This window comes from Chrysochloris asiatica, unplaced genomic scaffold (genome assembly GCF_000296735.1).
Source record: "Chrysochloris asiatica unplaced genomic scaffold, ChrAsi1.0 scaffold00076, whole genome shotgun sequence".
Classification (NCBI taxonomy): Eukaryota; Metazoa; Chordata; class Mammalia; order Afrosoricida; family Chrysochloridae; genus Chrysochloris; species Chrysochloris asiatica.
In genome coordinates, this window is record NW_006408594.1 from 13,197,931 (window position 1) to 13,225,920 (window position 27,990).

The 27,990-nt window shown below is 41.2% G+C and overlaps 1 protein-coding gene across 1 annotated transcript in view; it reads right to left on the bottom strand.

The window, feature by feature from the left end:
- Positions 1 to 27,990, bottom strand: part of POLR3B (polymerase (RNA) III (DNA directed) polypeptide B) — a 184,867-nt gene that overhangs the window by 45,854 nt on the left and 111,023 nt on the right. Inside the window, exons 19-23 of the mRNA XM_006865254.1 lie at positions 21,186 to 21,313; positions 9,663 to 9,872; positions 7,014 to 7,172; positions 4,561 to 4,678; positions 682 to 824 (exon numbers count right to left, since the gene is read on the bottom strand). Coding sequence (XP_006865316.1) covers positions 682 to 824; positions 4,561 to 4,678; positions 7,014 to 7,172; positions 9,663 to 9,872; positions 21,186 to 21,313 — 758 coding nt within the window. The remainder of the gene's footprint in view (positions 1 to 681; positions 825 to 4,560; positions 4,679 to 7,013; positions 7,173 to 9,662; positions 9,873 to 21,185; positions 21,314 to 27,990) is intronic.

Here is a 27,990-nt window from a genome sequence, read left to right on the forward strand (position 1 = left end):
AAACCTAGGACCAGTGCTGCTCTGTCCTATAGAGTTGCTAGGAGCTGGTAGTGGGATGACCCAACGAAACAGAACAGACCACATTTCAAAGCTATACCTTTCTCAAAACACAGATACTAATATTTACTTTGTGAGCTGCCACAGGCAGCCATCTAGAATGTATTTCTAATTCCACTTTTGAGTGTAGCAGTTTCGGGAGAATGATATTAAGTCTGGAGAAGCAACTCTATTGTATATTTTAAACTGCCATTAGAAACAAAAAGTAGATTAGAGGTTAGCAGGGCCAGAAGAAAAGAGCATGGGGAGTTATTGCGTAGTAGGTACAAAATTTCTGTTTAGGGTGATGGAGAAGTTCTGGAAATAAACGGTGGTGGTTCCACAAGACTGTGAAAGGACTTGATGCCACTGAATCATCTATTTGAAAACAGCTAACTTTTCGCACATAATTTTTTAACTGTTGTTGTTAAGTGCCATTGAGTCAGTTCTGACTCACAGCCACCCTGTATAGGGTTACCAAGGAGCAGCTGGTGAGTTTGAACCTCCGACCTTGTGGTTAATAGTCCAGTGCTTATCCTACAATGCCACACCAGGAACAGAAGCAATGTAAAAACCATTTCTTATGTGATAGATACTCTAGTATGCTCAGTTTTATAAACAAGTTGAGAAATGAGATGCATGTACCTTTTTGTCCATGGCGACTACTGAATTTGTCTCCTATCTCTGGACGTCGGGTCTGTCTCAGCAGCATTTTGATCAGAAAAGCATCTTCTGCATTGGAAGATATCATCACTTTTTCAATATAGGAATCCGTTGCCCCTTTGTAGCTAATGTTAAAAGAAAATCATGAAAACTGAGTTAATGCTCTTTCTAAGTCTAGACTAATTTGACATTTTAATTTGGGGTTTTACAAGGATACCTTTATTTTTCAACATTAAATTCAAACTTTACAGTTCCCCTTTCACAGTTTTGATGTTTAAAATCGTTACCATTTGCTGACAATTTATTCAGCGGCAAGCACAATGTAATTTCATCTCCATGACAGCCCCAAGAGGTGCTATTCCCTATTATCAATGAACTGAGGCTTAGAGATGTGAAGGACCTTGCCCAAGGACACAGCTAATCCAAAATGGAACTGGGATTTGAGCAGAAGCCTTTGGATTTCAATCCTTAACTACTTAACTATTCAGCTTTCCAATGATTAACTTTTCACACATTTTGCCTCTAATCTCTTTTTCAAACAACAAACATGAAGAGTCTAAGATGAAGCCTGGGTCCCATTCTTCCAGTGAAGGAGGAGAGGAAGGACAGTAAAGATGTCAGTTGTACGGTAGTGGTTATGTGCTGTGGTCGGTTCCGACTCATAGCGATCCTCGACAGGGTTTCTGAGGCTATAAATCTTTACAGGAGCAGAAAGCCTCATCTTTCTCCCACGGAACAGCTGGTAGTTTCGAACTGCTGACCTTAAGGTTCATAGCCTGATTCCTAACCACTACGCTACCAGAGCTCCTAGTCAGTTGCACAGACACCTGTAAAGGCCCAAGGTCCACCTGCTGGAGGCTGGGGCAACAAGGCTACAGGGCAGGAGCAGGCTGCTTTATAGAGAAGGTTACCCTGTCATTGAGAGCTGATCCGGGGAAGGCATTCTAGGCAGAGAAGCCTGAGCAAATGCAGAGAGGGTCTGGTAGAATGGTGTGTTTCAGAGAGTAGGAGGAAATTTTTTGGAAATACAGACACTGGTGTAAAGACAGCTAGAGAGACACACCTTAGATTATGGAAGGTCTTATATGTCTGACTTACTGGTGCATTTGGCCCTTATTCCACAGGCCACAGTGTCATAGCAAGAGAATGCCATGACCAGATGAGATGTTTAGAAAAAGCCCGCTGGTGGAAGTGTTGGGACAGTCTGGGCAATGTAGTGAGGTGCAGGACTAGAGGCAGGTGGACAGAGTCCAGGGCAGAAGTCAGGCAGGAAGAACAGGCAGGGGGGCGGGAAAGAAGGTAAGAGAAGGGCTGCTAAGGAAAGAAGACTCACAGCACTGGGTGAATTCGTGTGAGTGGCAGATAAAAGAAAAGAGTCACACTTCTGTGGGGGTGGATGGTGGCGGTGGTTGGTTATGTGCTGTGGAGTCAGTTCCAACTCACAGTGACCCTGTACAGGGTTTCCGAGGCTGTAAATGTTTACGGGAACAGAAAGCCCTCATCTTTCTCCCGTGGAACAGCTGGTAGTTTCGAACTGGTGACCTTGTGGTTCGCAGTCTGATTTATAACCCCTACGCTACCAGAGCTCCTTAGAGTTGCAGAGCAAACATGGTTTTACTATGAAATCCCAGTTCCATTTTGGGTCCTATATAAGAGCTGTCCACGTACACTGAATCTAGCAGATGTCTATCTGGGAATCATCAGCCAAAAAAGGGTGACGAGAGTCAGGGAGGAGTGGGTGCGTTTACCCAAATACAGAGTCTCCAGTCAGGACAAGACATGGGACACCCACCACCTCAAGGGCAGCTCGGAGAGGAGGCTAGGAAGACCGTAGGAGGAGGGGCAGGTAAGCATGGTGCCACCAAATTAAGGGAAGAGAGAGAGGGGTCAGTGCGGTCAAGATGCTATCTGGGGAGGGCACTGAATTTGGCAACTCTGAGCTGCCCACTGGTGTGTGAGATCCATGAGGACTGAGATTTCTGGTCGCTTTGCTCACTGTGCTGACCCTGGTCCTGGCATAGCTCCTGGCAGATTATTAGCGCTCAGTTAAGGATTTCTTGAATGAAGTCAATGAACCAGGTGTTATGGGTGACCTCTTGCACGGCAGGCAAGAAACTGGAAACAGAGGTGACGTTCCTCTTTGTACTGAAAGGACAAGAAAGAGTGGCAGCCAGCAGAAGCACCAAGTTCAGGCAAAGGTTATGTTTTCTTGAATAAGGAATATCTGAGCATACTGCACAGCTGAGCGGAAAGGGTTGACAGGACAGATGTTAAAAATACAGAAGGGTGACAAGTGACAGAGCAAGGTCCCTGAAGAGGGAGTGAAATGAGCAACTCTGAAGTAGGGATGGGTTTTGAACAGGACTAGACACATCAACTCAGGCGATCATCTTTGTGATTTTACAATGACGTTTCATTGTGAAGGACACAGAGCCAGGGTCTTGACCCCTCCCCTAAGCAGAACTACTCAATTTCTCTGCTCCCCATCTGGAGCTGACTCCACATCACCCATAACATTTAGCACAGTGAATAAGAATGGGGCTCTGGCGCCAAACTTCCTGAGTTCAAAACCTACCTCTGCCACTTGTGACTGTGTGACTTGGTAAGTTACTCACCCTCTACGTGCTTCAATTCATATATCTTTCGAATGAGAATACTAAGCCAACATAGCTTATGGGTGGTGACAGGATTAACTGAGCTAGCACATGGTGTAGTGCTGAGGATAAGCACTGTACTGCTAACCACAGGGTCAGGAGTTCACACCCAGCAGCTGCCATGAGGCAGAACCTATTCTACTGCACCTAACAACAATAGCGACATGCGTAAAGTAGCCAGAACAGTAAGTGGTCCAGAGTAAACTCTCAGTCCAGCTGCTATAGTTGTTGCAGCTCTTGCATGTCTTTTGTGTGTTACAACCAGATGTGACTCTTGCAGGCAATGCTTGTGACTTTTTTCAGCTCTATATCCCTGACACAGTGGCATGGTGGCTCACACACAGCAGGCAATCAAAACCTGTGTGTGACACGAATCTGTGAAACTGCTGCCATAGCTTAGGAGTCCAGCCCTCCACCTCCCTGCCCCACCGACTTGTGAAGCCAGTTCACCAGTTGTAACTAGCTCTGTTTCAGTGTCACAGTGTGGTCGCTATCACTGGCCCATGGCAGACTTCATTACAGCTGAGAGTTTGGAGAGCAGCTGTAGATCAACGAATCTATCTCTTTCGTACACCACAACTGTGGTCCGTGGAGTCAAAGCTTTACCCATGGAAGATGCCAAGTGGAGAGACCAGTACTAGATACTGGTCTATATTCTAGTATGGAGTCCTGGTGTGGCGCTTCAGGACAATGCGCTGGACCACAAGGTCAGTTTGTTCAAACCCACCAGCCACTCCTTGGAAACCCTATACAGGGTCGCTGTGAGTCAGAACCGACTCAACAGCACTTAACAATAACAACAATGGTGATGAGCGCTTACTTTATTTGTTAAAATCATAAATCAGGTACGTCAAGACTGTAACTTTCTCACCCTCTAAGGAATGAATTCCCAGCTCTTCACAACCTAACTCCAGCAAGGGGCCTTGGTCCTCCAAGACCTAGTCACCTCTATGCCCATGTGCCCTTCCCCTCCATTGGGGAACACACTGCCTACTTGGTCCACAACTCAAAAACCCAGTTCGGAAGTTCTATAGGATCCCGCAGTCTAGTTAATCTTCTGTGCATACTGTTTTTGTGATGACAATCAGCATCCCCAAATTTATTATCCCTACAACTCTAACCCACCAAGACCTCACTCCTAACCTCCCTTCTTCTTTTGCTGTCTTTGTGTTTCTCTCTGTGCTTACCAAGGTCCAACAATACGTACGTTATGGGCACATCTTTGTACTGTGGTTGCTGTGGAACATTACTGCCTTCCAAAGGAATCTGAGTCACTGTGGGCATGGACTTATTGACAAGCACTTGTTTGTTTTCAACTTTCTCACCTAAGGAAAAGAGAAGCATATTAGACATCTTATCATCACCTTGTTTGTAATACAGAGATTATTGGGGCAAAACTCATTATGGTTAGACTTGGTCCATGAAATCCAGACATGGAAGAAAAAATTAAATCCTACCATGGGAACCAGAACTTTACAAGGCAAGTCATTAAAAAACAAACAAACCATCAATTCAGACACAGTTTGAATAAAGTCAAGAAACGGATTGAAGAAGAGTCCACATGAACAGGCAAAAAACATCATCTCAGGTAAGTAGCAACTGGAGAGATCTTTTAGGGAGTTAGAGCAGATTTGGAACATTTATTTCGCTCAACGTTAGTTCCCTCAGTGATAAGTCACCAGCAACTGACTTAGGCAATGAGGAAATAAAACCTTCCTCCTTTATTTGCCTTCCCTCCTGCAGCCATCTTGGGTGGCCTCGTCTCATGGGAAGCGCAAAGACCAACAACTGCAGAGTCCAAGGCCTTCACAGAGCAGGGTGAAAGGTAAAGCACATCTCCAGGAAACAAAGGCCCAGAGGAGGAGAGGGCCTCGATCTGTGTGCTTCCTGTACATCTGCCACAGCACGACCACAGGCTCCCTCCCCAAACCAGCTGGCTCTCCCCACCTTCACTCTAGCCCCTGATCTACTCCAGGAGCTCAAGGTGGGCCTCCTCTCTACTTGTCTCCCTTCTAATCTTTTCTCCACACTGGAATCAGAATAATCATTTCCAATTCTTTATCTCATCATGTCTGTGTGTCATCGAGTCAATTCCAACTCAGAGCAACCCTGTATATGGTTCCCGTGGCTGGAAATCTTTACGGGAGCAGTAAGCCTCACCTTTCTCCCGTGGAGCAACTGGTAGTTTTGAACAGCTGACTTTGTGCTTAGCAGCCTGATTTGTAACCCACTACACTACCAGGGCTCCTCCTTATCCTATTTATACATAAATAAGAAAAATGCCAAACAAATTAATCCATGAAATAATACTAATATAAGAGGGTAGGTATAAATAGGCTCAACAAATAAATGAAACACTAACAGAAGGAGAGGAGTCCTGGTGTGGCGCTGTAGGATCAGCACTGGACTGCAAACCACAAGGTCGATAGTTCAAACCTCCCAGCTGCTCCTCGAAACCCTACAGGGAGTCACTATGAGTCAGAACTAACTCAATGGCCCATAACAGCAACAGCAATAGAAGAAGTAACCTTGCCATCCAAAACAAATACTCAAATTCTTCAGTGGCTTCCCGTTGCTTTTAGAATCACAAAGACAACAGTAACACAGTTGCTGGGCTTCCCTCAGTGTGGTTTCTGTCCCTGTCTCTCTCTCCACATGTTCACCAAGCCCTCCTGCACGCTCTTCACTGAGCCACACTGGCAGCCTTTCAGGGCCATCAGCTGTCAAGCTCCAGGACCCTCACACGACCTACCTTTCCCACTGCCGTGAACACACACCCCCTCCTCCCCTTGAGCTGTCTTTTAGAAGAAGCCTTGGTAGTGCAGCAGGTTAAGCACTAGGCTGCTAACCACAAGGTTGGTGGTCTGAATTATAGAAGATGGGCAGTTGCTTCTGTAAAGACTTAATGTCTCAAAGGCAGTTAAAAAGAAAAGAAAAGAAAAAAAACAAACTTGATGAAAACTCCGTTTTCACATTTAAAAAAAAGGAGAAAGAATTATAGCCTTGGAAGTACTGTGGAACAGTTCTATGCTATCCTGTAGTGTCTTGGCAGAGGATTCGTTTGCTTTTCGTTTGGGTTACCCTTAGATTCCAGCTCCCTTCCTTGGCTAAGGCTCACCTGACCTTTCTGACCTCACACACCCTACACAGCTCCGTATCCGGCTGTAATCTGACCTTTGTTTATGTGTGACCCTGTGGTCACCATTAGCCTCCCCACTAGCCTGTAAGACCCGTACAGGCAGGTAGTATGATCGTGTTTTTCAACACAATTCACTGTAAGTTTCAATCACAACCAATGTCACATCTTTCAGGAAAGATGATTCTAAAGTCAGTTTATATGCTTAAATGCACACATGGTAAAATACCAGTGTAGACACTGTAACACGACCCTTTTCTAAATATATCCCTTAAGTGACTTTTCTCTATTAATTCAAAATCATACCTAGAATAGATTACTGCCAAACAAAAATACAGGCATAGCAAAACAGACTGGAAGATAATTCATCAAAAATAACTACACTGCTTGAGTCCGGTCTCATACAGGCTATTGGTTCCTGTATTATGTACCAAATATTCAGAAATATTATTAAACTTTCATAAACTCAATATATATATATATATATATATTTTTTTTTTTTTTAAATAAAAAAGTCTTTTTACCTGGAGAACAAATACCATCAGCATCTAAAATTTCATGTCGCCAAATAGGTTTCCTTGTAGCAGCATCCAACAAGGGTCCCATCACTTTATCAAAAGTTTGATTGGTGTATCGTTTCAATGTACATTTAGCATTTTTATATACGAGGCAACGTCCAAAGCCTAAAATGAAACAAAACTGTGTCCTCAGAATGACTGGTAATACAAAATTACAAGAAAACATACTGACTTGTGTTATTTAATGACCCCACTCCCACACTCCAAAACAAAATACCAAGCAACCAACCCTGCCCTTGCTCTGGGTCGAGCACTGCAGGACTTGGCCGAGCCCTCATTGCAGTGGATGCTGGAGAAGAATTGGAGCACAACTTCTGCCCTAGCACTGTCCATGCAGACTACGGACCCGTGTCCTCTCAACAAGTGGGAGGGAGGTGCCACAAGGACATGCACGGGTGACTCTGGGAGCCTCTCAGAGCACAGGACCCCAGGAATCACCTGATGTAAGCCATCTTTTACAGGTGCTATAAGTGAGGTTCAGAGAAGCTAAGCAGCCAAGGCTAGCCAGCAAGTAGGTGCAGAGACTAGACCAAGTCCGCTGAGTTCCTCGGCAGGACTGTTGGCAGACATCCTTCTGCTGGATAACTTCTATTATCCTCCCTGCAAAGTTTCCTTTTCTTTCATTTAGGCATTCAGAGGGAGCCCCAAACAAGCAAACTTTTTTTTTTTTTTTTCTTTTTCTTTTCTGTTTTACAGAGAGAAGAAAAATGCAGCAGATAGTCTGCCTCTTCCCTAAAGAGTAAAGAGTTTACTCTGTTAATATTTTTAGATCACATTTATCTCATGGATGAGGGGAAAGTCCAGAAACCAGCTAACAAACTACACACAAAGAGAAATCAGCAACAATGGGCAAAAGAAAACCTCATGATGGTATAAAAAACTCAACCACAGAATCCCTGAAAAAATCAACAGTTACAGAATAGCTCCAAAGACTTGTCATTTCTTCAACACTAAATATTATTTCCCAAGATTCTGTGGGTGCATCTCCCCCAAATGCCCCAGCTTTACTTTGGGCCAAGTAGTTAGTTAGAACTAGATTTTCTCTTTAATTTCCTCAGGATATATTGAGACACGTCAGAGTTCATTTAAACTAAAAAAAATCTTAGGATCAAATGCCAGCTATTACTGAAGAAATAAATGCACAGCTGTAAAATACTTCACTTCTGAATCTCAACCCCAAAACAAACAAACAACCAAACTCTTTCAAGAAATCTAAGAATGTGAGTTTAGAAAATTAACCAGGTGAGACCAGATTTCTAAGTAAAACTGCAAAACTGCAGTGTTCTGATATGATTTTTAAAATACCAAGATGACTGTGTGATGAAACACCACATGTCTATGACTAGAAGGTAGTGAAGACGCTTGTGTCTTCACAGAAGGCCGAAACTATGATGGATCTGAGGGAATGGTACGCGGCCATAATAAACTCAGCTCAAAGAGCCAGCTGGTTGGGAGACATTACACGATCTTGAAATTTTGTGTACTGGTCATTAACTGTAACATGCTCCAGAGCAGTATGAATCTGAACTGTAAGGAATCCAGAAGTGTTTGCTTCTAAGTGGAAATGGACATTTTATTTACAGGTGGTAGCTTAAAAGCCTAGGGACAATAAACTCAGATCATTACATTGTATTGCGGGGTTTCTGACAGACATCACCAAGTCTTCAGGTTACCACATAAACGTTACCAGTTAATCAGAAAGGAAAACATCTAGTTTTAAAGCATGGCTGTTGTCACTGGGAGGGAAAAAAGAGGCATAAATTAAGTGCAGCCAACATTAATGCCAAAGACACATGTCTAGAAGTACTATTACGGCTGCCTAGCAACTACAATGAGGAAGGGGGCAGTGTAGAGGGTATGCTGGGGAGAAAAGAGAGAAATGGAAATTATGAATAGAGAAGCCAGAATAAGCTCAGGTGGTGGCCACCAAACCATGAAGTCATGACCTGCAAAACTGTTACAGCACCAGGGAAGAAAAGAGGAGAAATGACAAGTCCGAGTCGATCTGTGTCCATGTGACACTTATCATCTGGCTAGAAAAAAGGCATAAAGATTATGGGGTGGAGAGTAACAACTTGATAAAAAATAGTCTTTCATATTCAAATATTGCTATTGTCCTCTCAAACAAGCTTACTGATAACTATAATAAACTTACTTCATTTAACTTTTATTAAAAAATGAAGTCTTACATTTCCCCCCCTTTGTTGAGGAATTGTCTCAAGTCATCAGTAAAATAAGAAAGGAAAAAAAAAAATTCTTTAGGGAAGTATATTTTACATAATATATATACATTGTTATGGTGTTGTCGAGCCGGTTAAGAATCATAGAGACCCTATATAGGGTTTCCGAGGAGTGGCTGGAGAGTTCGAACCGCTGACCTTATGGTTCAGACCAACCTTGCCATTTAGTGCTTATCCTACAGTGCCACTCCAAGACTCCAATCTATATAGCCAACATCAAACCACTTCCTGTTTGTATATTATAAAATCCAACTCACTTGACACTGATATTCATGCTGACACCAAGGGATTTTTACATGAACCATCCTTATATCTAATTCTGCAAAAAGTGTTAGAACTTTGAAAACCCACTGACCTCTGTCCAAGGAGGCTTTGTTTAAAACAAGAGCATCTTCAATGTCGTAGCCACTGTAGCTCATCACCGCGACTGTGGCATTCTGTCCAGCGGGCAGCTTCTCGAAGTCTATCAACTCAATGGTTTTTGTTTTAACCATGGGTTTCTGTGGGTATGCTAGCAGGTACATGAGAGTATCAATCCTGTTGCGCTGGTTGTAACCAATGGTACCTTCATGGATATTGGAGAAAAAGAAACGCAACATTTCATTCTATGAAATCACTAGAGACAAGCATATTTTCAATTAAAATGAAAATGTTCAGGTCAAACATTTCAAAAGCAATACCCTTAGAGTGGTCAATCATTTTAAAAGCAATTTTTCTCAAGACTATGAGGCATGCCTTATAGAGATTGTGTGCTCAATCCTAGATTGCCACAGTAAAGTAAATCACAGGAATTTTTGGCTTACCTGTGCATATAAAAGCATGTTAACACTATTCCACAATTTATGAAGTGTACAACAGTGTTATGAAACAGTCTGAAAAGCTGCTGAGAATGATCAAACTGTGACAGCGAGCCCAAGTGAGCAACACTGTGTGAAAAATGGCACCAACGGACTTGTTTAAGGCAGGGTTGCCACAAACCTTCAGCTGATAAAAAGTGCAACATCCGCGAAGTGTAAACAGTGAAGGGCAGTAAGACCAGGCATGCCTGTTCAATACCCACAAGCTCCAACGTGCCAGTGCGCCACTCAGTGGAATAACAATCCAGAATGAACATATATACCAAATCTAACATCTACTTCCTTTTATCTTCATAAACTTATTAAATCAATGGTGACACTGACTTACAGATGAGACACAATATTCAAACAGGAACAATGAGGTGGTGTGCACTTATGGCTACCATAAAAAAGAAATGATAAATTCTATAGGGTCCACGAGAGAACTGTAAGCTGGGTTCAGTAAACATCAACCAATAATGTGGATCTGTGCTAAAATTTCTAGAAAACGGTCAATTTGGCTTAGATGGAAAGCAACAGCCAAACTGAACTTTACCACCTTTTTGTTGCATTTGCGCTATAAATGGCCAATTAATTTATGTTATTTTTGTGCCAGCTAATAAACTGGGCAGGGTGCCTCGCACTGAGTAGAAATAAAACCACTGCAGTTGGGGTCGTGGTAAAAGTTCATCAACAATACGTTTGTTCTTTTTACATGAAATCATCTAAAATTTATGTTGCGATTTCAGCTCCAATTGTAAGGGTTCAGGCAATATCCCACCAGGCCGCCAAGCCTGGCTTCTGAAACCTGAGACGAGCATTCTCACGCCGTAGGAGGTGCTAATGGCTGCATGTGAACACCGGGAGACTGGATGCTGCTATCACTAGTGCTAGCAGGCTTAGAGCTCCGCTCACACATGACAACCAACCCCTGGATGCATGAAGAGCAAACAATTTAGCTAATATTTGATGCTATGATCTCAACAGACATATTTCCTTAATGACTTTTTGAAAGAACATGTGACTACATGTATGTTATTACATATATTATTAAAAGTACTGATCATGGTGTGTCAGTTACTACACACGGTACCAGCAGTACTGATCATGGTGTGTCAGTGGTTACATATGGTAACCATACATACTGATTGTGGTGTGACAGTTATTACATGCGGTACCAGCAGTACTGATCGTTATGTGTCAGTTATTACATAGGGCACCAGCAGTACTGATCATGGAAGTGTCAGTTAAAACCCGATACATATATGATGATCTCTACATTTAAAAACCGCAAAATGCCATATGACCCCCATACTTTTTATGAAAGTTTGGTTTACCACACACAGGATGGCTGACTAGCTATTTTGCCAGTAACCAAGCTTTTTTGAGGTGTCATGCAGAAATTAAATTGCAAGCTTGTTGTGTGCTGTGGAGTGGATTTCAACTCATGGCAATCCTGTAAGACAGAGGAGAAGCCTATAGGGTTCCTAAGACTATAGTCTTTATGGGAGCAGAGGTCCAGGTCTGGCCTTTCACTGATAGCTCAGTGTTAAAGCATTCTTCACCAGGGTTTCTTATGCTTACTAAGATATCTTGATTACTATCTTCAGCTTCTTAAAAAGGGAGTTACACATATATTATAACCAATACAATGACAAGAGCTACAAATTGCATTCTCCTTCCACTGCCCCACTGTGCTACACCTATAGCTTCAGAAACACCCTATGGGTCACTGTCAGTTGGAATCAAGTGGAGGGCAGTGGGCTGGGTTTGGGTTTTGTTTATAGTCTCTAATGATTTTCCTTTTCTCACTACCTAGGACATTATCTTTGATCCAAAGTCACATTTTCTTGCTCATTAATAACTGTCTTGAGAAGTCACAAGTTGGCATAGCAACGTATATAAATGTAGTTACTGAAGTAACTTTTTTTTTTTAAAAAAAAAGGAAAGGTGGGATTAAAAAGGTTAGTAAGGATGTGAAGAAGTGCTAGTGGCACTGTATAATAAACACTGGACTACTAACCACAAGGACAGCAGTTCAAACCCATCAGCCATTCCACAGAAGAAAGATGAGGCTTTCTGTTTCCATACGGATTTATAAGCTTGGAAGCTCTATACAGGGTCACTAAGAATCAGAACTAACTAGACAGCACTTACCAACATCAAAAAGGATTAAATAGCTTAGAAAACATATACTGAGAAAAAGTTTTCAGCACTTAACTATTTCTTTCTTCTCTGCTTTCCTTTCCCCAACTTTTTACTTAAACATTGTTCAGTAAAGTTTACCCACTGAAAGTGTAGATTGATGCATTTGGACAGTTATACACACCAATGAGACCAGTCAAGATCACATTTCCACCATCCTCAAAAGGTCCCTCCCTCTGTCTGTGGCCCCAGGCTACCACTCATCTGTTTTTATCATTGTAGATTCGTTCGCATTTTTAAACTTTTTTGAAAATAGAATCATATATTCTTTATGCTTTTGCATCTCCTTCTTTCATTTAGCACACTGATTCTGAGAGTCAGCCTGTGGTCCCTCCTATCAGTGGTGATCCCTTTTAACTTCCAAGCAGGATTCCATTGCTGGGAGAGCCACTGTGTCTATCCATCTGGAAGGTGTTTGTGTTGTTTACAGTTTTCCAAGACTGTGAATAAAGCTGCAAACATTCAGATTTAAATCTTTTTGTGTTTTCTCTTCTTGGGTAACTACATAGGAGTGGGATTTCTAAGTCGTGTGGTAAGGGTATCACATTCTACACGTCCCCCAGCATTGTAGAGTGTTTGATACTGTAAATCCTCACCAAAACTGAAGTATGTCAGTCATTCAAATGACTGTAAGAGTTTCTTATTACATGGCTGCATTTTAATTTACATTCAACTGATGATTAATAATAATGAACATATTTTTATGTGTTTATTGGTCATTTCACTGTTGCTCTGCCTTGACACATTCATTAAATCGACTGCCCACAGGAATGTGGGTACGTTTCTGGACTGTGGTGCTGTGCATTAATGCGCTGGATTGCAAGGTTGTTTTGCACTGCAAGATTGGCAGTTCAAGTTCACCAGCTGCTCCTCAGAAACCCTATACAGGGTCACTATGGGTCTTAACCGACGACACCTAACAACAAAAATAATTCTGTACCAAAGGAGCTCTGGTAGTGTAGAGGGTTACAAGTTGGATGCTGATCTCAAAGTCAGCAGTTTGAATTTGCCAGCCATTCCTCAGAAGAAAGATGATGCTTTCTGCTCTTGTAAACATTTACAACATTGGAAACCTTATACAGGGTCACTATGAACTGGAAACGACTCAATGACACTTAACAATAGCAGCAACAGCCCTTACGTAGATATCATACTGGCTTACTTAATGTAGCTTTATACATGTCTTAAAATCACGTTGTAGAAATCTTCCAACTTCGTTCTTCTTTGCAAAAAATTCTTTTCAAATTCTGCCCCTGACTTTAATACATGGAATGTGCTTAGAGATTCATTCATTTGTGAAACATTTATGAAGTACTTATAATACTGTATCAACTAAGCTAGGTACAAGGGAGATAGTAAAGAAAAAACAGCCCACTCCTTGTCCTCCAGGAGTTTCTAATCTATAGTCTGGAAGGGAAAACCTGATTCACAGTGAATGACCAACAATGAGGACATCAGTCAGTTTTCGATACGAAGGACTTGAGTAGGTTTCATAGATAATATTCATAGAATGCTTGGCTTGGTGTAATATTTTATACTCAACCAAACTAGGACTCAGCGTCCTTGTCAAGGAAAACAACAAGAAGTATGCATTATACCTCACAGGATGTTGTTGCTAAGTGCCGCTGGGTTGATTCTGACCCATAGCAACACTGTATGTCGTTTCGGAGCAGCTGGTGAGCTTGAACTACTGACCTTTCAGTTTAAATCACCTGTAGTCTGATGCATTAGCCTACAGCACCACACCAGAACAGGGATAGCATTATGATTTTACAAGTATGTAAAGCATCTACATAGTTGGTAAGTTGCAACTTCAATTACAATTAACATCAACAATTGTTGTTGTTAAGTGCTGTAGAGTCGGTTTCAACCCATAGTGACCCTGTATAGGGTTTCCGACAAGCAGCTGGTGAGCCTGAACCGCCAACCTTGCTGTTCAAATGCAGTCTGGCGCATTAACCCACTGCGCCACACCAGGATTCCAACAATAGTTGCAGCAACAATAAAAAATATATATCCCATCACCCTGCAATATCCCTACCTCCAACTCCAATCCTAAATACTAAATTTTCATTTAATCTTGCCTCTAAGTATTCATTATTCACATCCTAGCTTTAGGAAATGCCACATAAGCTCATTCCTAAAATAGTGACAATGATTTTTAAAAATGTCTAAACCAAAAGCAAAATTCTGAAAAAGGATTGTCAGGGAAAACTAAGGTATCTTTTCCTTTTGTACCACAAATTGATAAATATTAAACATGCTTAGAAAACAATCAGAAAGCAAAAAGGGGCTATACAATGAAATACAATTTTATGAGGCTCCCTGTGTATTAGCGAATATCCTTCAGCCTGGTTCCAATACACCCCATGTAATGCAAGGAGGGCAACACGGGAGAATAGAAAAATCTATCTGCTTAGAAATAGATGTGATTAAAAGCAAAATCAGAAGCAGTATTAAGATCCTGAGTTAAAAAAAAAAAAGTCCCAATAATTTGGAGTTAAAAGGGGGAAGAGGTGGCAAAGAGGGTGGGAGCGGAGGGAGAGTTATGTGATGCATATTCATTAACTGAGCTGATAGTGACTGAAAGACCCTTTGAAACAGGAGAAAGTATTCGACTAGAGGATTGCCAACTAATAAAACAGGCAGGATATGAAAGCGGGTCTCCTGTGAACTTGGCATTGGGTGCCAACAAGATCTCACACAATGCTGCTCCAACACAGTTCCAACTTGTCCTGCTGAGTGCGCTGGGGAGTCTTGGCATTTCCAGGTGTCTACCTGACTTCTGGCTCTGACCCGTCACATCATGAAGCTGTGCTCAGCACTGCACAGTAAGATGCTGCGTGGGAACCTGGGCTCTATGACTAACTCACAGAGGTTTCAGCAGCACCCTGTTCTGGTGTTTCAATGCTGGAATAAAGTCAGCTCTCTCTTACATACAAGGTAAGACTAGAAAATGACCTGCATTTCTTCACTCTGTTTGAGGGAGGAAAGGCTAGTAAAGAGTAGACAGTACCTTTTCTAGAATGGTTGGAAAATCTAATGAATTAATTCTGGGCTGCTATCTTCCACTTTTCACATGGGCCAACAAACAGATGAAGAATAATGAAAATATTATTTTAGAAAATCCACATAGAATCTCTGAGTTTTATCGCCTTCAGCAATGGCTGATATCTAGAATGGGACGGGTGTGAATTTTAGTTTTCTACTGTCAAGGCTGTGAGTCAGTGACCCAAAGCAGTCCTCCTTAACGTGCTTTACAGACCGAGTCTCTGCTGTAGGTTCTCTCTGCTGGTCTGTCTTCTTTTGTGTTTTTTCCATATATGTATCTCACTCAATACTTCTGAGTCCAAAACAAAAATGTGGTCCTGGTAGGTGCCAACTTTAAATGTACTCATTATTTATATCACGGCTTTTCTTCCCTGTCAGGTGTTTTATAATAACAAACACTAACAAAGAAGTTTTTTTTTTTTTTTTTATTACTTAAGATATTCAGTGGCTTTTGTCTTCCTAGCGTCAGCAGTAACGTCAGAGGATTGTATCCAAGGAGCTAAATGTGCCGGACCCAGGGTCAGAGCAGCTGAATACACCAACCTCAGAAAACACAGACAATGAATTGCAAATGACACTCAAAACAAAAGGAGAAAAAAACCCTTCACACAGAAAACTACAAAAGAACTCTACAGACACTGAATTGGCTTTCTGTACACACGAATCCTGCTTAACTGTGTGTGGTAACTAACACAGCGCCTCAGATACTCAGGGCCACAACATAAAGGCTTTGGATTTATTTATTTTTTTTTCTGGTGGGGAGATGGAAGTTACAAAAATAAAAATATTTCTTTCCTTCAAGTCTCTTCTTTCCTTAAAAGAAGAAAGATGCCCTACATGGAGATAGCTGTGACACTTTGTATTTTCATCTTCAAACAGCCTAAAGAATTGCAGCATCAGTGATGAGGTGATTAGTCTTCCGTTAATTCTGCTGAAGGTTCTACACAAAAGCTGTATTGTTTCAGCAGGGATTCACATCATGAAACAAAATGGTTTGGTAAACCCAATAGAACTAATAACCCTTTCATGATACATGGGGTTCAGTACTGTATATTTTCAACTTGTTAGCCAGTCAGAAGCCCAGGCGGGAAATCAGCCGGCACTGCTGCTGAGGATGAATGGGAAAGGCTAAATTGATGAACCACTGTTTAGATTTTCCCACTGGGAGTCTCTCTGAAGTATGCAGGCATTATATCATTCAGGTAAATGGCAACAGGACAATATGTTGTTTATTGCTTCGTGACTAAGCAGAAAGGCAAATGTAAAAACTTACACTCTCTACCTACCGTGAAGAAACGCTGTTGTTTGTAGGAGAGCGTAAACTCCAAAGCAGTTGGCCTGTGGACAGCTACAATTGGTCTGTGGGCGGCAAACTCCCATTTTGAGTCTTAACAGAAGTTCAAATGCCATTTGAGTTCATGTGACTTCCCCAATGCTTACTGGCCATTAAAACAACAGTGTTGCTAAGCTGAGACAAGTCCTGACAAGCCTAGGGAAGGGAATCTTACCCTCAGGAGGAATGTGGTTGACAAAAGATTAATTAGTATGCAGGGAAGTGCTAACAGGAAGAACTAGGGACCTCACCTGGGCATGTCCTTACCGATTTACACAAAATAGCCAGTCAAACCTTAGGTAACTGATTCTAGTTAAAGGCTGGGGTCCTGAGATTGTCTTGTAACCATTTTAGGACTATATCTCAGGGTTACATGATTATGAGTTGACCCAGACACGTAGCCACATTAAGTAAAACCCCAGAACCAACCCTGTAGTCTTTTTAACTTGTAAATATGTACATACTGCAATCATAGTTCATTCCCAATTGTGATTCTATGATGATTTCATTGCCCTCTGTCAGGTATAATGAACACCATGAGTGATTCCACAGATTTCACTGGTACATGTTGGTGGTTTCCCTCATTTGAATTACTGCTTTTGTTTTAGTTTTTGCTCTGTTTAATACTTCAAACAAGGGTCTCTGTAGAACATTTTTGAGTCTAGGGTTTTTTGCCCTAGCACATGTTGTTATTGTTGTTGTTAGATGCCATCAAGTCAGTATCGATCCATAGCGACCATATGCACAGCAGAACGAAACATTGGCCGATCCTGGGCCAACCTCACTACCGTTGCCACGCATAAGCCCATCGATGTTGTTATTAGGTCAGCTGAATTATTTCCAACTCAGAGCATCCTCGTGTATCACGGAATGAAGCATTGTCTGGTCCTGTGTCATCCTCACAATTGTTGCCATGTTTGAGCTCATTGCTAGAGCCACTAGGTCCATCCATTGCGTAGAGGGTCTTCCTCTTTTTTACTGACCCTCTACATGCTCTTTTCCAGAAACTTGTCCCTCCTAAAATATATCCAAAGTAAGTGAGACAAATCTGGCCGCCCTCATTTCTAAGAAGTCTTCTGGCTGTAGTTCTTCCAAGACAGATTGTTCGTTCCTCTCTGGCAGTCCACGGTATATTCAGTATTTTTCACCAACACCAGAATTCAAATGCCTCAATTCTTCTCCAAGCTTCCTTATTCATGGATCCAGTTTCCATAAGCAAGAAACAGGGTGCCTTAATAGTCAAGCTATATCAGTCAGCTTATTGTTGCTAAGGGCATTCTAAATTGTTATCCAAAGGCAGTGCTACAAACTATGTCTCCACAATGTCAACTTCTTTATGAAGTTGCCTTATATTACTCTGAATCAGACAAAAGTCATATTGAAGTAAAAATGGTGAGGTGGACGGTGTCCATCCTCCTCTAACTTCCAGAGGTGGGAGGAGAATCAAGACCAACAGCCCCAGCTATGAGGTGGAAGTCACACACACCTTCTCTCTCCAACTTTTTCTACTAATTCAGACACCAGGAGTCCCTCCTGCAACACTCTCTGCTTCTCTGCTGCTTTGCTCACTGCTGAGAAGAGGCTGTGACGGCAGGCAGCTCTCTCTTTCTCTCTCACCCTGGTTTCTGCCCTGCTCTGGCAAGTGTTAACAAGGTTCTCTAGGGCCACCAACAAATGTCCAAAACACCTCACACCACCAGTAAGCCTTGGTCCAAAAGTGCTCAGCTATCTCTCTCTGAGGGCTGGCGGCACACCCACTATGGTCACCTTGCTCCAGGGGCCGGGAAGCTCACTGTGCCATCTTGCACACTAGTTTACTGCTGTTTCATTTCACCATCTGTGACGGCTCCGGTGTTATCACTCTTTCAATCTGTCTCCTGGATTCAGGAGTTTCTCAGCACAGGAGCCCTGGGTCCACTCCCTTCTCTTCTTGATGGTAGTGAGGTTCCCTCACCCCTTTCACTCATTTTAAGCCTTTGGGTATAGGAAAATTGACCAACCCCCTTGTTAGGGTTCCATGCACCTTATCTGCATTAGCTACCCGTCCAATCCCTTTAGTAGGCCACAAGCACCTTACTTTTATAGTTCCACCTAATCATTTGGTGGGAGTTACAAAAGCATGAGGAGAAAGGCCAAATAAATTTGATTCATCATACTGCATAATGTCACAGAAAATAGTGGTGGGGTGCTATGGAGCCAGTTCTGACTCATAGTGACAGTGTATAGGGTTTCCAAGGCTGTAAATCTAACAGAAAGGCTCATCTTTCTCCTGCGGAATGGCTGGTAGTTTTTAAAAGCAGACCTTGAGGTTAGCAAACTGATTTGAAATTACTACGCTACCAGAGGTTCTTCACAGATATATATCTAGGTACAAATTATTAAATCTAGTAGGAGTTAAATAATTTCAAAACATCAATCAGAAAAAAGGTTTAATAGGGACAACTTTTTTACCTTGTATCCCCTTTGTGTCACCTTCAATAAAATTCAAACTCCTGAACATGGCTTCTTCCAAGCAAAGCTCCACACCCATTATGTACAAAACAGCAATATTGGAGGACAAAGCCTCTCCCATGCAATGCTTGGTAAACTTCCATATCTTTGAAAAACACTCATTATCTTTGAAGACTCAGCTTGCTTCTATTCTTCAGGAAAATGCATTCTCTAGCCTTAAGTTCAATAACAAGAAGCCTTAAGTGATGCCCCTCCTTGGATTTCCTTAGACCCTGACTGTTGGTCTGCCATAGCATTTATCACACTATAAATCACACTTTACTTATAGGTTTCTCCCATTAGACTATGAACTCCTAGAAGGCAGAACTCAGTCTTTCATTTATGTATTTTCAGACTCCAGCCCTATGCCTCATGTATAGCAGATATTTAATAAATGTTATGAATGAATGGATGGATGGGTAAGTGAGTAAACAGATGGATGAGAGGAAAAAGGGAAAGAAGAAACAGAAGTTGATGTGTCATGAGTTGGAAGATGTCCAGGTAATGTAGTAGCAAACACAAAGATAAAGTAAGTTCCAGATGATATGAAGTGGGGGGAGATGCACAAGAACACCCAAACTTGCAGATAGTACCCATTTGACCTAGCTTCAATGTCTTGGCCAGAGCTCCACTAGAGGAAGATAAAGAAATATGATAAAGGATCCAAGTGTAAATTGCTACAATTTGATGAACTTGATTTATACTTATGGATGTAGTAGCTCAAAATACCAATGGAGAGGGATGAAGTCTTCACATCAAGGATTAAGCTTATCCCCTCAGTATACAGCGTTGATAGGGATGGACAACCTAGACACCGGCTACCTAAAATGGGGGTGGGGGTTGAGCTATAAAGACACAAAGTGACTGGCTTACAAGTTTTCAAGGGGCGTTTAGTTTAATAGAGTGTGCAGCCAAAACAGTCCCCCCTGAATAGTCTTCATTTTGTCTAGACGGGTCTGGTGAAAGGAGAGAGGGATAAGATTCTTTTGATTCAATAATGAGTAATTGTTACCATGACTAATTGGGATTGTCACAACTATAAAGGTAAAAGTTTTGTAACATAAAGGGGAGAGTCGTTAATCTTACAGTCCAGGAACAGAGGACCCTAAAACCATCAAGGGAGCAGAGCATGAGCAGAATGTGGGACCCTATCCAAAGAAGCAGTGATACTAGAGATGGAGGCAGAGATGATGACATGGAGAGAGGCAGCAGCTGAGGACTCTAGACTCATGGAAAGAGAAAGACTGTGTGCTATCAGCCAGGAGGCAGGCTTGCAGAATGTACTCTTGGGTTGTTTAAATGATTCTGTATTCTTGAGTGTTTTTGCGTACATAAAAACAAACAAACAAAGAAAAAGCAAAGGGAATAGAAGCAAATACTGTTAAAATGATGACTCATGGAGGGGATTGTAATCATTGCAATGAAACAGAATACAATAGGATGAATGCGAAACTTGATGTTCTCCCATGTAAACTATAAAATCAATTCACAATAGAAGCTTTAAAAAAATTAATAATAAAGATACAGTAAGTTCAAGAACTATCAATCAAACAGATACTAGATACATTCTAGTCACACTGTGCATATTTATCTCTACTTTTCCTCTCTTTCCATCCTTAGCCTTGTATTTTTTTCTGTTCTTTCTTTCATCTCTCCCGATTAACAACTTACATTTATCAGGCTTTTCTCTTCATACTTACCCTACACTGTTCTCTGGTAGTCGTTACAAGTCCCTTTGTTTGGTCAAGTTATCAAGTTCAGAGGTTTTCTCCATTTGTGTTTAAGCTTTACACATTAAAGAAGACCCCTGAAAGCCTTGCAGAGGGCCCTTAGCAACTCTCTGAGCTAGAACTGTTACCATCACCTGATGTCGCCAGACATACAATATACTAGTGAAGAAAGAATAAAGATAGGAAGTCTTTTCCCCAAGTATTTAGAACCAAGCCCCAGAAAGAAATCTTACCCATGGCTTGTTTCCCCATGGCACACTGATAGGTGTTCCTCGGGGACTGGTTATGATGAGGGTAGGGGATCAGGCCAGCACAAACGCCCAGAAGAGTGAAGGGTTCAATCTCCAAATGGGTGGTATCTCTATCAAGGCAATTAAGAGTCAGACATTTCAGGTATCAATTACAAAAATAACTGTCTATTAAAAAGTCTTCAAAGGATTATAAAAGAAAACCTGATGCTAGTAAAACAGATATGATACTTGAAATACGATCAAACATAAGAAATTATAATCATCTTTCTTAGTGACAGAAACACAGGAGAAAACAGACAGTAGGAAGTACCTTCATGGCCATTTAAAAATCAGGCATTACATACTAAGTCATAATAGCTAACACTTATACGGCAAGCACTATACTGAGCATCTATGTGAGACAGAAGTATCAACAATCTCCACAGAGATGAGTGGCCTGCTTTCCTCACGTTTCCAGTTGACATTGCTGAGAAAGTTGTGTCACCATTCTAGAGGAGTAGACAACCCCCTTCAAGAACAGTGAGTGCAGAGTCACAGGAATCAGAGCTGTAGTAACCAGCCACATGGAGCTCCTGACCCTGAAAATGTCAGGGTAACGAGCTAAGGAACTGAATTTGCTATTTTACTTAAATATCAAATTTAAATGTCAGTAAGTCAATCCAGTTATCTTTAAGGTTTCCATTATGTTTAAAAAGAGCTGGTGATGGAATGGTTTAGTACTTGGCTGTTAAACCGAAGTTTGGCAGTTCAAACCCACCCCAGAGGGTCCATGGAGAAAAGACCTGGAGATCTGCTAATGTGAAGAATACAGCCAAAAAAAACCTCTATGACACACAAAAATTATGTTTGAAATAACTTAAATTTTCAATTCTATTTTTCCAACTACAAATGCAATTGTAGTTAGAATGCAGAAACCAAACACATATCAATTATTTCCAATGAAAATTTAGCATCTAAATTGAAATGTGTGGTAAATACAAAATGGTTATTAGATTTTGAAGACAGTAAAAAGGATGCAAAATACCTCATTAATATTTTTATACTGATTTTAGACAGACTGGGTTAAATTAATTTCACTTTTTTCTTTTTAAATGTGGTTTCTAGAGAATTTAAAGTTGCCTGGTTGGCATGTACTCTGTTTTCACAGGATGACTCTATTTCTCAGAAACCCTACACAGGGCTGCTATGAGTCAGAAACGATTCGATGGCACTTAACAACAACAACTACTAAAGACATTAAACAAAACGAGACCCTTTACCTACTAGGTGTTAGAGTCTTGGTTGCTTTCATAGTAGATTCCCATAGAAAACCCAGTTTGGGGCTTAATGATAAAGCCACTCATATGTTTTAATGGCAAAGAGCAGCCATTCTGTCAGTAAAAGCAGTACATCTCACATTCAGTATCTGTGGTCTCCACTGACATGCTATTCCTCCCTAAAGTGGTTTTGTAGCAGAACCGTAACAACATCTCTACAGTACCTGTGCAGAGAAGTGATTTCTAAGATAACCAAATCCAAGCCATTAATGGAAACTCAGTAGAGCTGCATAGAGAAAAGATCTCCCACTAACCCACTGATCCGTCCATCCCCGCCCCCTATGAGTGCATCCATTTAGGGCTACGTTTTAGAGCTCAGAATAAACAGGCTTGGTTCCATTTGACACTCCTCAAGAAAATAAAAATCACTTTTTCAGATATAAATATCGGGGTAAGATAAAAAATAGAAAAGGAAAAAAAGGTAGTCTCTTTTTTCCTATCACAACAACATATATAAGATCATATAACTCAGCAATTATTGAAAGTCTAAACATTCTAGATTCTGATTTTACATAAAAGAAAGGTAACTATTATTTCTTTCAAAGTCACAAGCAATGTAAGACGCTACCATGAACAGAAATCAGGAGACTTCCTATTGAACAAGTACTGATCCAGCTCAAATGAAAATGTAGACACATGTTGCCTGAAATAGTGGAAAAACTGAAAACAACCTATATATTTATCAATGGGGATCAAATTAAATAAACTGTATATATCTCTCTATTGTTTTTAAGTGGCTTCGAGTCGGTCCTGAACAGTGACCCTGTGTAGGGTTACTGAGGCTTTAAATATTTGCAGGAGCAGAAAGCCACTTCTTTCTCCTGTGGACTGGCTGGTGGGATTGAACCACTGACCTGGTGATTCGTAGTCCAGTACTTACTATATGAAGCCATTGCTGAAATAATAAGTGGTAATCTGGTAGCGTAGTGGTTACGAACCGGGCTTCGAACCGCAAGTTCAGCTGTTCGAAACTACCAGCTGTTCCGTGAGAGAAAGATGAGGCTTTCTGCTCCCGCAAAGATTTACAGCCTCGGAAACCCTGTACAGGGTCGCTATGAGTCGGAACCGACTTTACGGCACATAACAACAATTAAAAAATAATAGATATATATGAAATGTATACAAATAAAAATATGGAGAAATTCCCAGAAGATACTGTGAAGTTTAAATATCAAGTCACTGAAATTATTTTGCCATTATTTTCTATGCTAACACTGTGTGGGATCATGCATACATATTTGTATTAACTCAGAAAAATACATAGAAGACTACACACTAAACTGGACTCCTGGTGTGGCGCTGTAGGATCAGCACTGAACCGCTAACCACAAGGTCGGCAGTTCAAGCCTATCAGTTGCTCCTCGGAAGCCCTATACAGGGTCGTTAAGAGTCAGAACCGACTTGGCTGCACTTAACAACACCAAAAATACACTAAACTATTAGCACTGACTACTTCTGGTGGGTGCAATGGGAAGGTACAAGATTCATTCCTTTTTCTTTTACATAGTGAAAGAGACAGTGGAAAAGCTCCACAGCATCAGCCAAAACCAGGCAAGGGGCAGATTGTAGAAGAGGCCATCAACTGGGCATATGCAAGTTCATGCTGAAGATGAACAAAAACCAAGTCCACAAGAGCCAAATTATGACCTTGACTATAACCCACATTAACTTAGCAACGGAAGAAGAAACTTGATACGTTAGACACTTAAGACCAAAGACCAGAAGAGTGGGGTGACATCAAGAGCATCATATATAGGAAAAAAGCAAAATGTCCTTAAGATGACAAGAAAGAAGGAAAAGACCAAAATGGAAACTTGCTTTCCAGCGTAGAGATGCTAAAGCAAATGGAAGAAATAAGGAGGTTGAAGAGTTAAACAGAAAATTTCAAACATCAGCTTGAAAAGACAAAGTCAAATATTACAATAAAATGTGCAAAGACCTGGAGTTATAAAACCAAAAGGGAAGAACATGCTTAGCATTTCTTAAGCTGAGGGAACTGAAAACAAAAATTCAAGCCTTGACTTATAATACTCAAGGATTCTAGAGGCAAAATACTGAATGATGCAGAAGGTATCAAAAGAAGATGGACAGAATATAGAGTCACTACCAAAAAGAAAGAGTTGATTTTGTACCATTTCAAGAGCTAGCCATATGATCAAGAGCCAATAATACTGAAGGAAGAAATCCAAGGTACACTGAAGTCATTGGCAAAGAACAAGACACTGGGAATTGAAGGAATACAAACTGAAATCTTTCAACAAACTGATGCAGAACTGGAGGCACTCACTCACTTATATAATGAAAGAAATTTGGAAGGCAACTGCCTGACCAACTGACTGGAAGAGATCTGTATTTGTGCTCATTCCAAAGAGAGGTGACCCAATGAAACAAAGAAATCATCAGACAGTATCAATATTGCATGCAAGTAAAGTTTTACTAAAGGTAATACAGAAACAGCTAAAACCATACATTCATAGAGAACTTCCAGAGGTTCATGTCGGATTCAAAAGAGGATGCAGAATGAGGAATATCATTGCTGACATCAGATGGATCTTGGCTGAAAGCAGAGATTACCAGAAAGATGTTTGCCCGTGTTTATTGACTACACAAAAACTTTCAATTGTGTGGATCATGACAAGCTATGGACAACAATGTGGAAAATACATTTTCTGGAACATTTAATTGTGCTCATGAGCAACCTGTACATAGACCAAGAGGCAGCTGTCCAAACAGAACAAGGGAACACCGAAGGGTTTACAATTAGGAAAGGTGTGTGCCAGGTTGTATTCTTTCACCATAGTTATTCAATCTGCATGCTGAGCAAATAATCCAAGAAGCTGGGTTATATGAAGAAAAATACGGCATCAGGATTGGAAAAAGACTCATTAACAACCTGCAATAGGCAAATGATACAACCTTGCCTGCCAAAAGCAAACAAGACTTAAAATACTTACTGATGAAGATCACAGACCTTTGATACAGGTTGCACTTCAATGTTAAAGAAAACAAAAATCCTCACTACTAGACCAATAAACAACATCCATATAAATGGAGAAAAGACTGAAGTTGTCAAAGATGTCATTTTGCTCAGCTCAACCTTCAATACTAATGGAAGCAGCAATCAAGAAATCAAACGACGCATTTTATTAGGCAAATCTGCTGCATAAGACCTTTTTAAAGTGTTCAAGAGCAAAGATGTCAGTTTGAGGACTCTAAGGTATGCCTGAAATCAAGCCATGGCATTTTCAATAACTTCATATGCATGTGTAATTTGGGCAGTAAATAAGGAAGAACGTGAAAGAAATGTTGCATTTGAGCTATGATGTTGGAGGAGAATATTAAAAGTACCACGGACTGCCGAAAGAACAAACAAATCTGGGCTGGAAGAAGTATAGCCAGAATGCTCCTTGGAAGTCAGTATGGCCAGAGTTCGTCTCTCATACTTTGGACATATTATGAAGAGAGACCCATTCCTGGAGGACATCAGTCTGGTAAAATGAAGGGTCAGTGAAAAAGAGAAGGATCCCCACTGAGGTGAATCGGCACAGAGACAGCAGCAATGGGCTTAAGTGTAGCAACAATTGTGAAGTTGACACAGGACTAACCAGTGCTTCATTCTGTTGTGCACAGGGTCTCTATAAATTGGTATCAACTTGATGGCACCTAAAATCAACAATAACAATGTATTTTAAATTTTTCAATTAAGTATTCAAATAAATAAATTAATTGACAAAATACACATTTCACTATACGGCAATGAGCACTGGAAAAGCAGACCAGTGCAGGGGGATGAACAAGAGTCACTGAGGTGACACCTGAGTGAGGGCCTGAAGGAGTGAAGCATGCAGGTATGTGAGAGAACGTTCCCGGCAGTACCAAGGTAGAAGAGAGGCAGAAATGTGCCTGCCTGGTGTGTATGAAACAGAGCGAGCAAGGACAGACAGGATATGATGAATTAGGGTCCCAGTGGGAAGGGGGAAGGGAGAAGGGGGCAGCTCACCCTGGAACCCAAGGCTTCTGAGGAAAGCCCCTGGGGAGTTGTGAGAAAAGAAGTCACCGGGCCATTCGGCTCAGCTAGGTCCAATCGTCAGGAGCCTCTTTAAGAAGCGAGGTACACAGTGGCCTAGCTTGGAGTAGTGTGATACATAGGGTGGTACAAACAGCACAGGTGACAGATATGTTTTGAAGGTTCCAGTGACAGGCTAAGGAGTCAGATGTCAGGTGCAGGGAAGGAGACGAGTTCAGACAAACCTAGGTTTCTGGCTAGAGCAAAAAGAAGAATGTAACTGCCAGTTACAGCGATACTAAAAAATAGTTCTCTTTTATTTAGACTCATTCTTAAAACGAGAACTATAAAAATAGTACTTTGAGAGATTCCCACCATCAAGGAAACAATTCTAACTGGAAAGCATCACTAGTAGATCACAGTAAGACAATGTTGTCATTAGTAGCCGTCTAGTTGATTCTGACTCGAGTTGACTTCATGTGTGCAGAGAAGCAAAGCTCCACAGGGCTTTCAAGGTAGTGACCTTCTGGAGCAGTGGCCCAAGGTGGCTCACTAGTTCTTTTTGCATTAATGAAGTGCTCACCCATTTGCACCACCACCCAAGGACCCAGAATAAAATCATAAATTTCATAAGATCACAGAGAACACATACTTGGTTGAAGAGAAAGGTATCAAGAGTAGCATTAAATTGCCTAGTTATTTAACAAGATGTTATTGTTGTTAAGTGCTGCTGAGTCAGTTCTGACTCATAGCAACCCTGTATAGGGTTTCTGAGGAACAGTTGCTGGGTTTGAACTGTGACCTTGTGGTTCAAACTGACCTTGAGGTACAGTGCAATATCCAGCAGTCATATCAGGACTCCATATAACAAGATAACTGCAAATATTTCACGCAAGCAGTAGACAAATCACATGAGACAGATAGCAAGTTCTGTAGGGGTCCTTCAGTGTACCTCAAAGTGAACACATATGCTTCCTGAAACAGTAAAAAACTCTTTTTACAACAGATTTTTACTGTTGTAAAAACCATTGTGAATATAACACCATTTTGTGTTTCTATTACACCAAGCTTGATCTTAATCTTCAGCTATGAGAATTCAGACATCCTTTAAAGAATCTTTAGAAGTGATAAACATATTTACACAGCCTGATTCATTAGCTCAATTTTGACAGTAATGAAATGTTGTTGTTATTAGGTGCCATCGACTCAGTATCGACCCATAGCGACCTTATGCAAAGCAGAACAAAACACTGCCCGATCCTGGGCCAACCTCACTACTGTTGCCACATTTGGGTCCATCAATGATGCCACTTGGCCAGTCATCTCACTGCAGGTCTTCCTCATTTTCTCTGACCCTCCACCTTACCAAACATGATATCCTTCTCCAGAAACTGGTCCCTCCTGACAATATGCCCGAAGTATGAGAGATGAAATTTGGCCATCTTGGCCTCTAAGGAGCACTCTG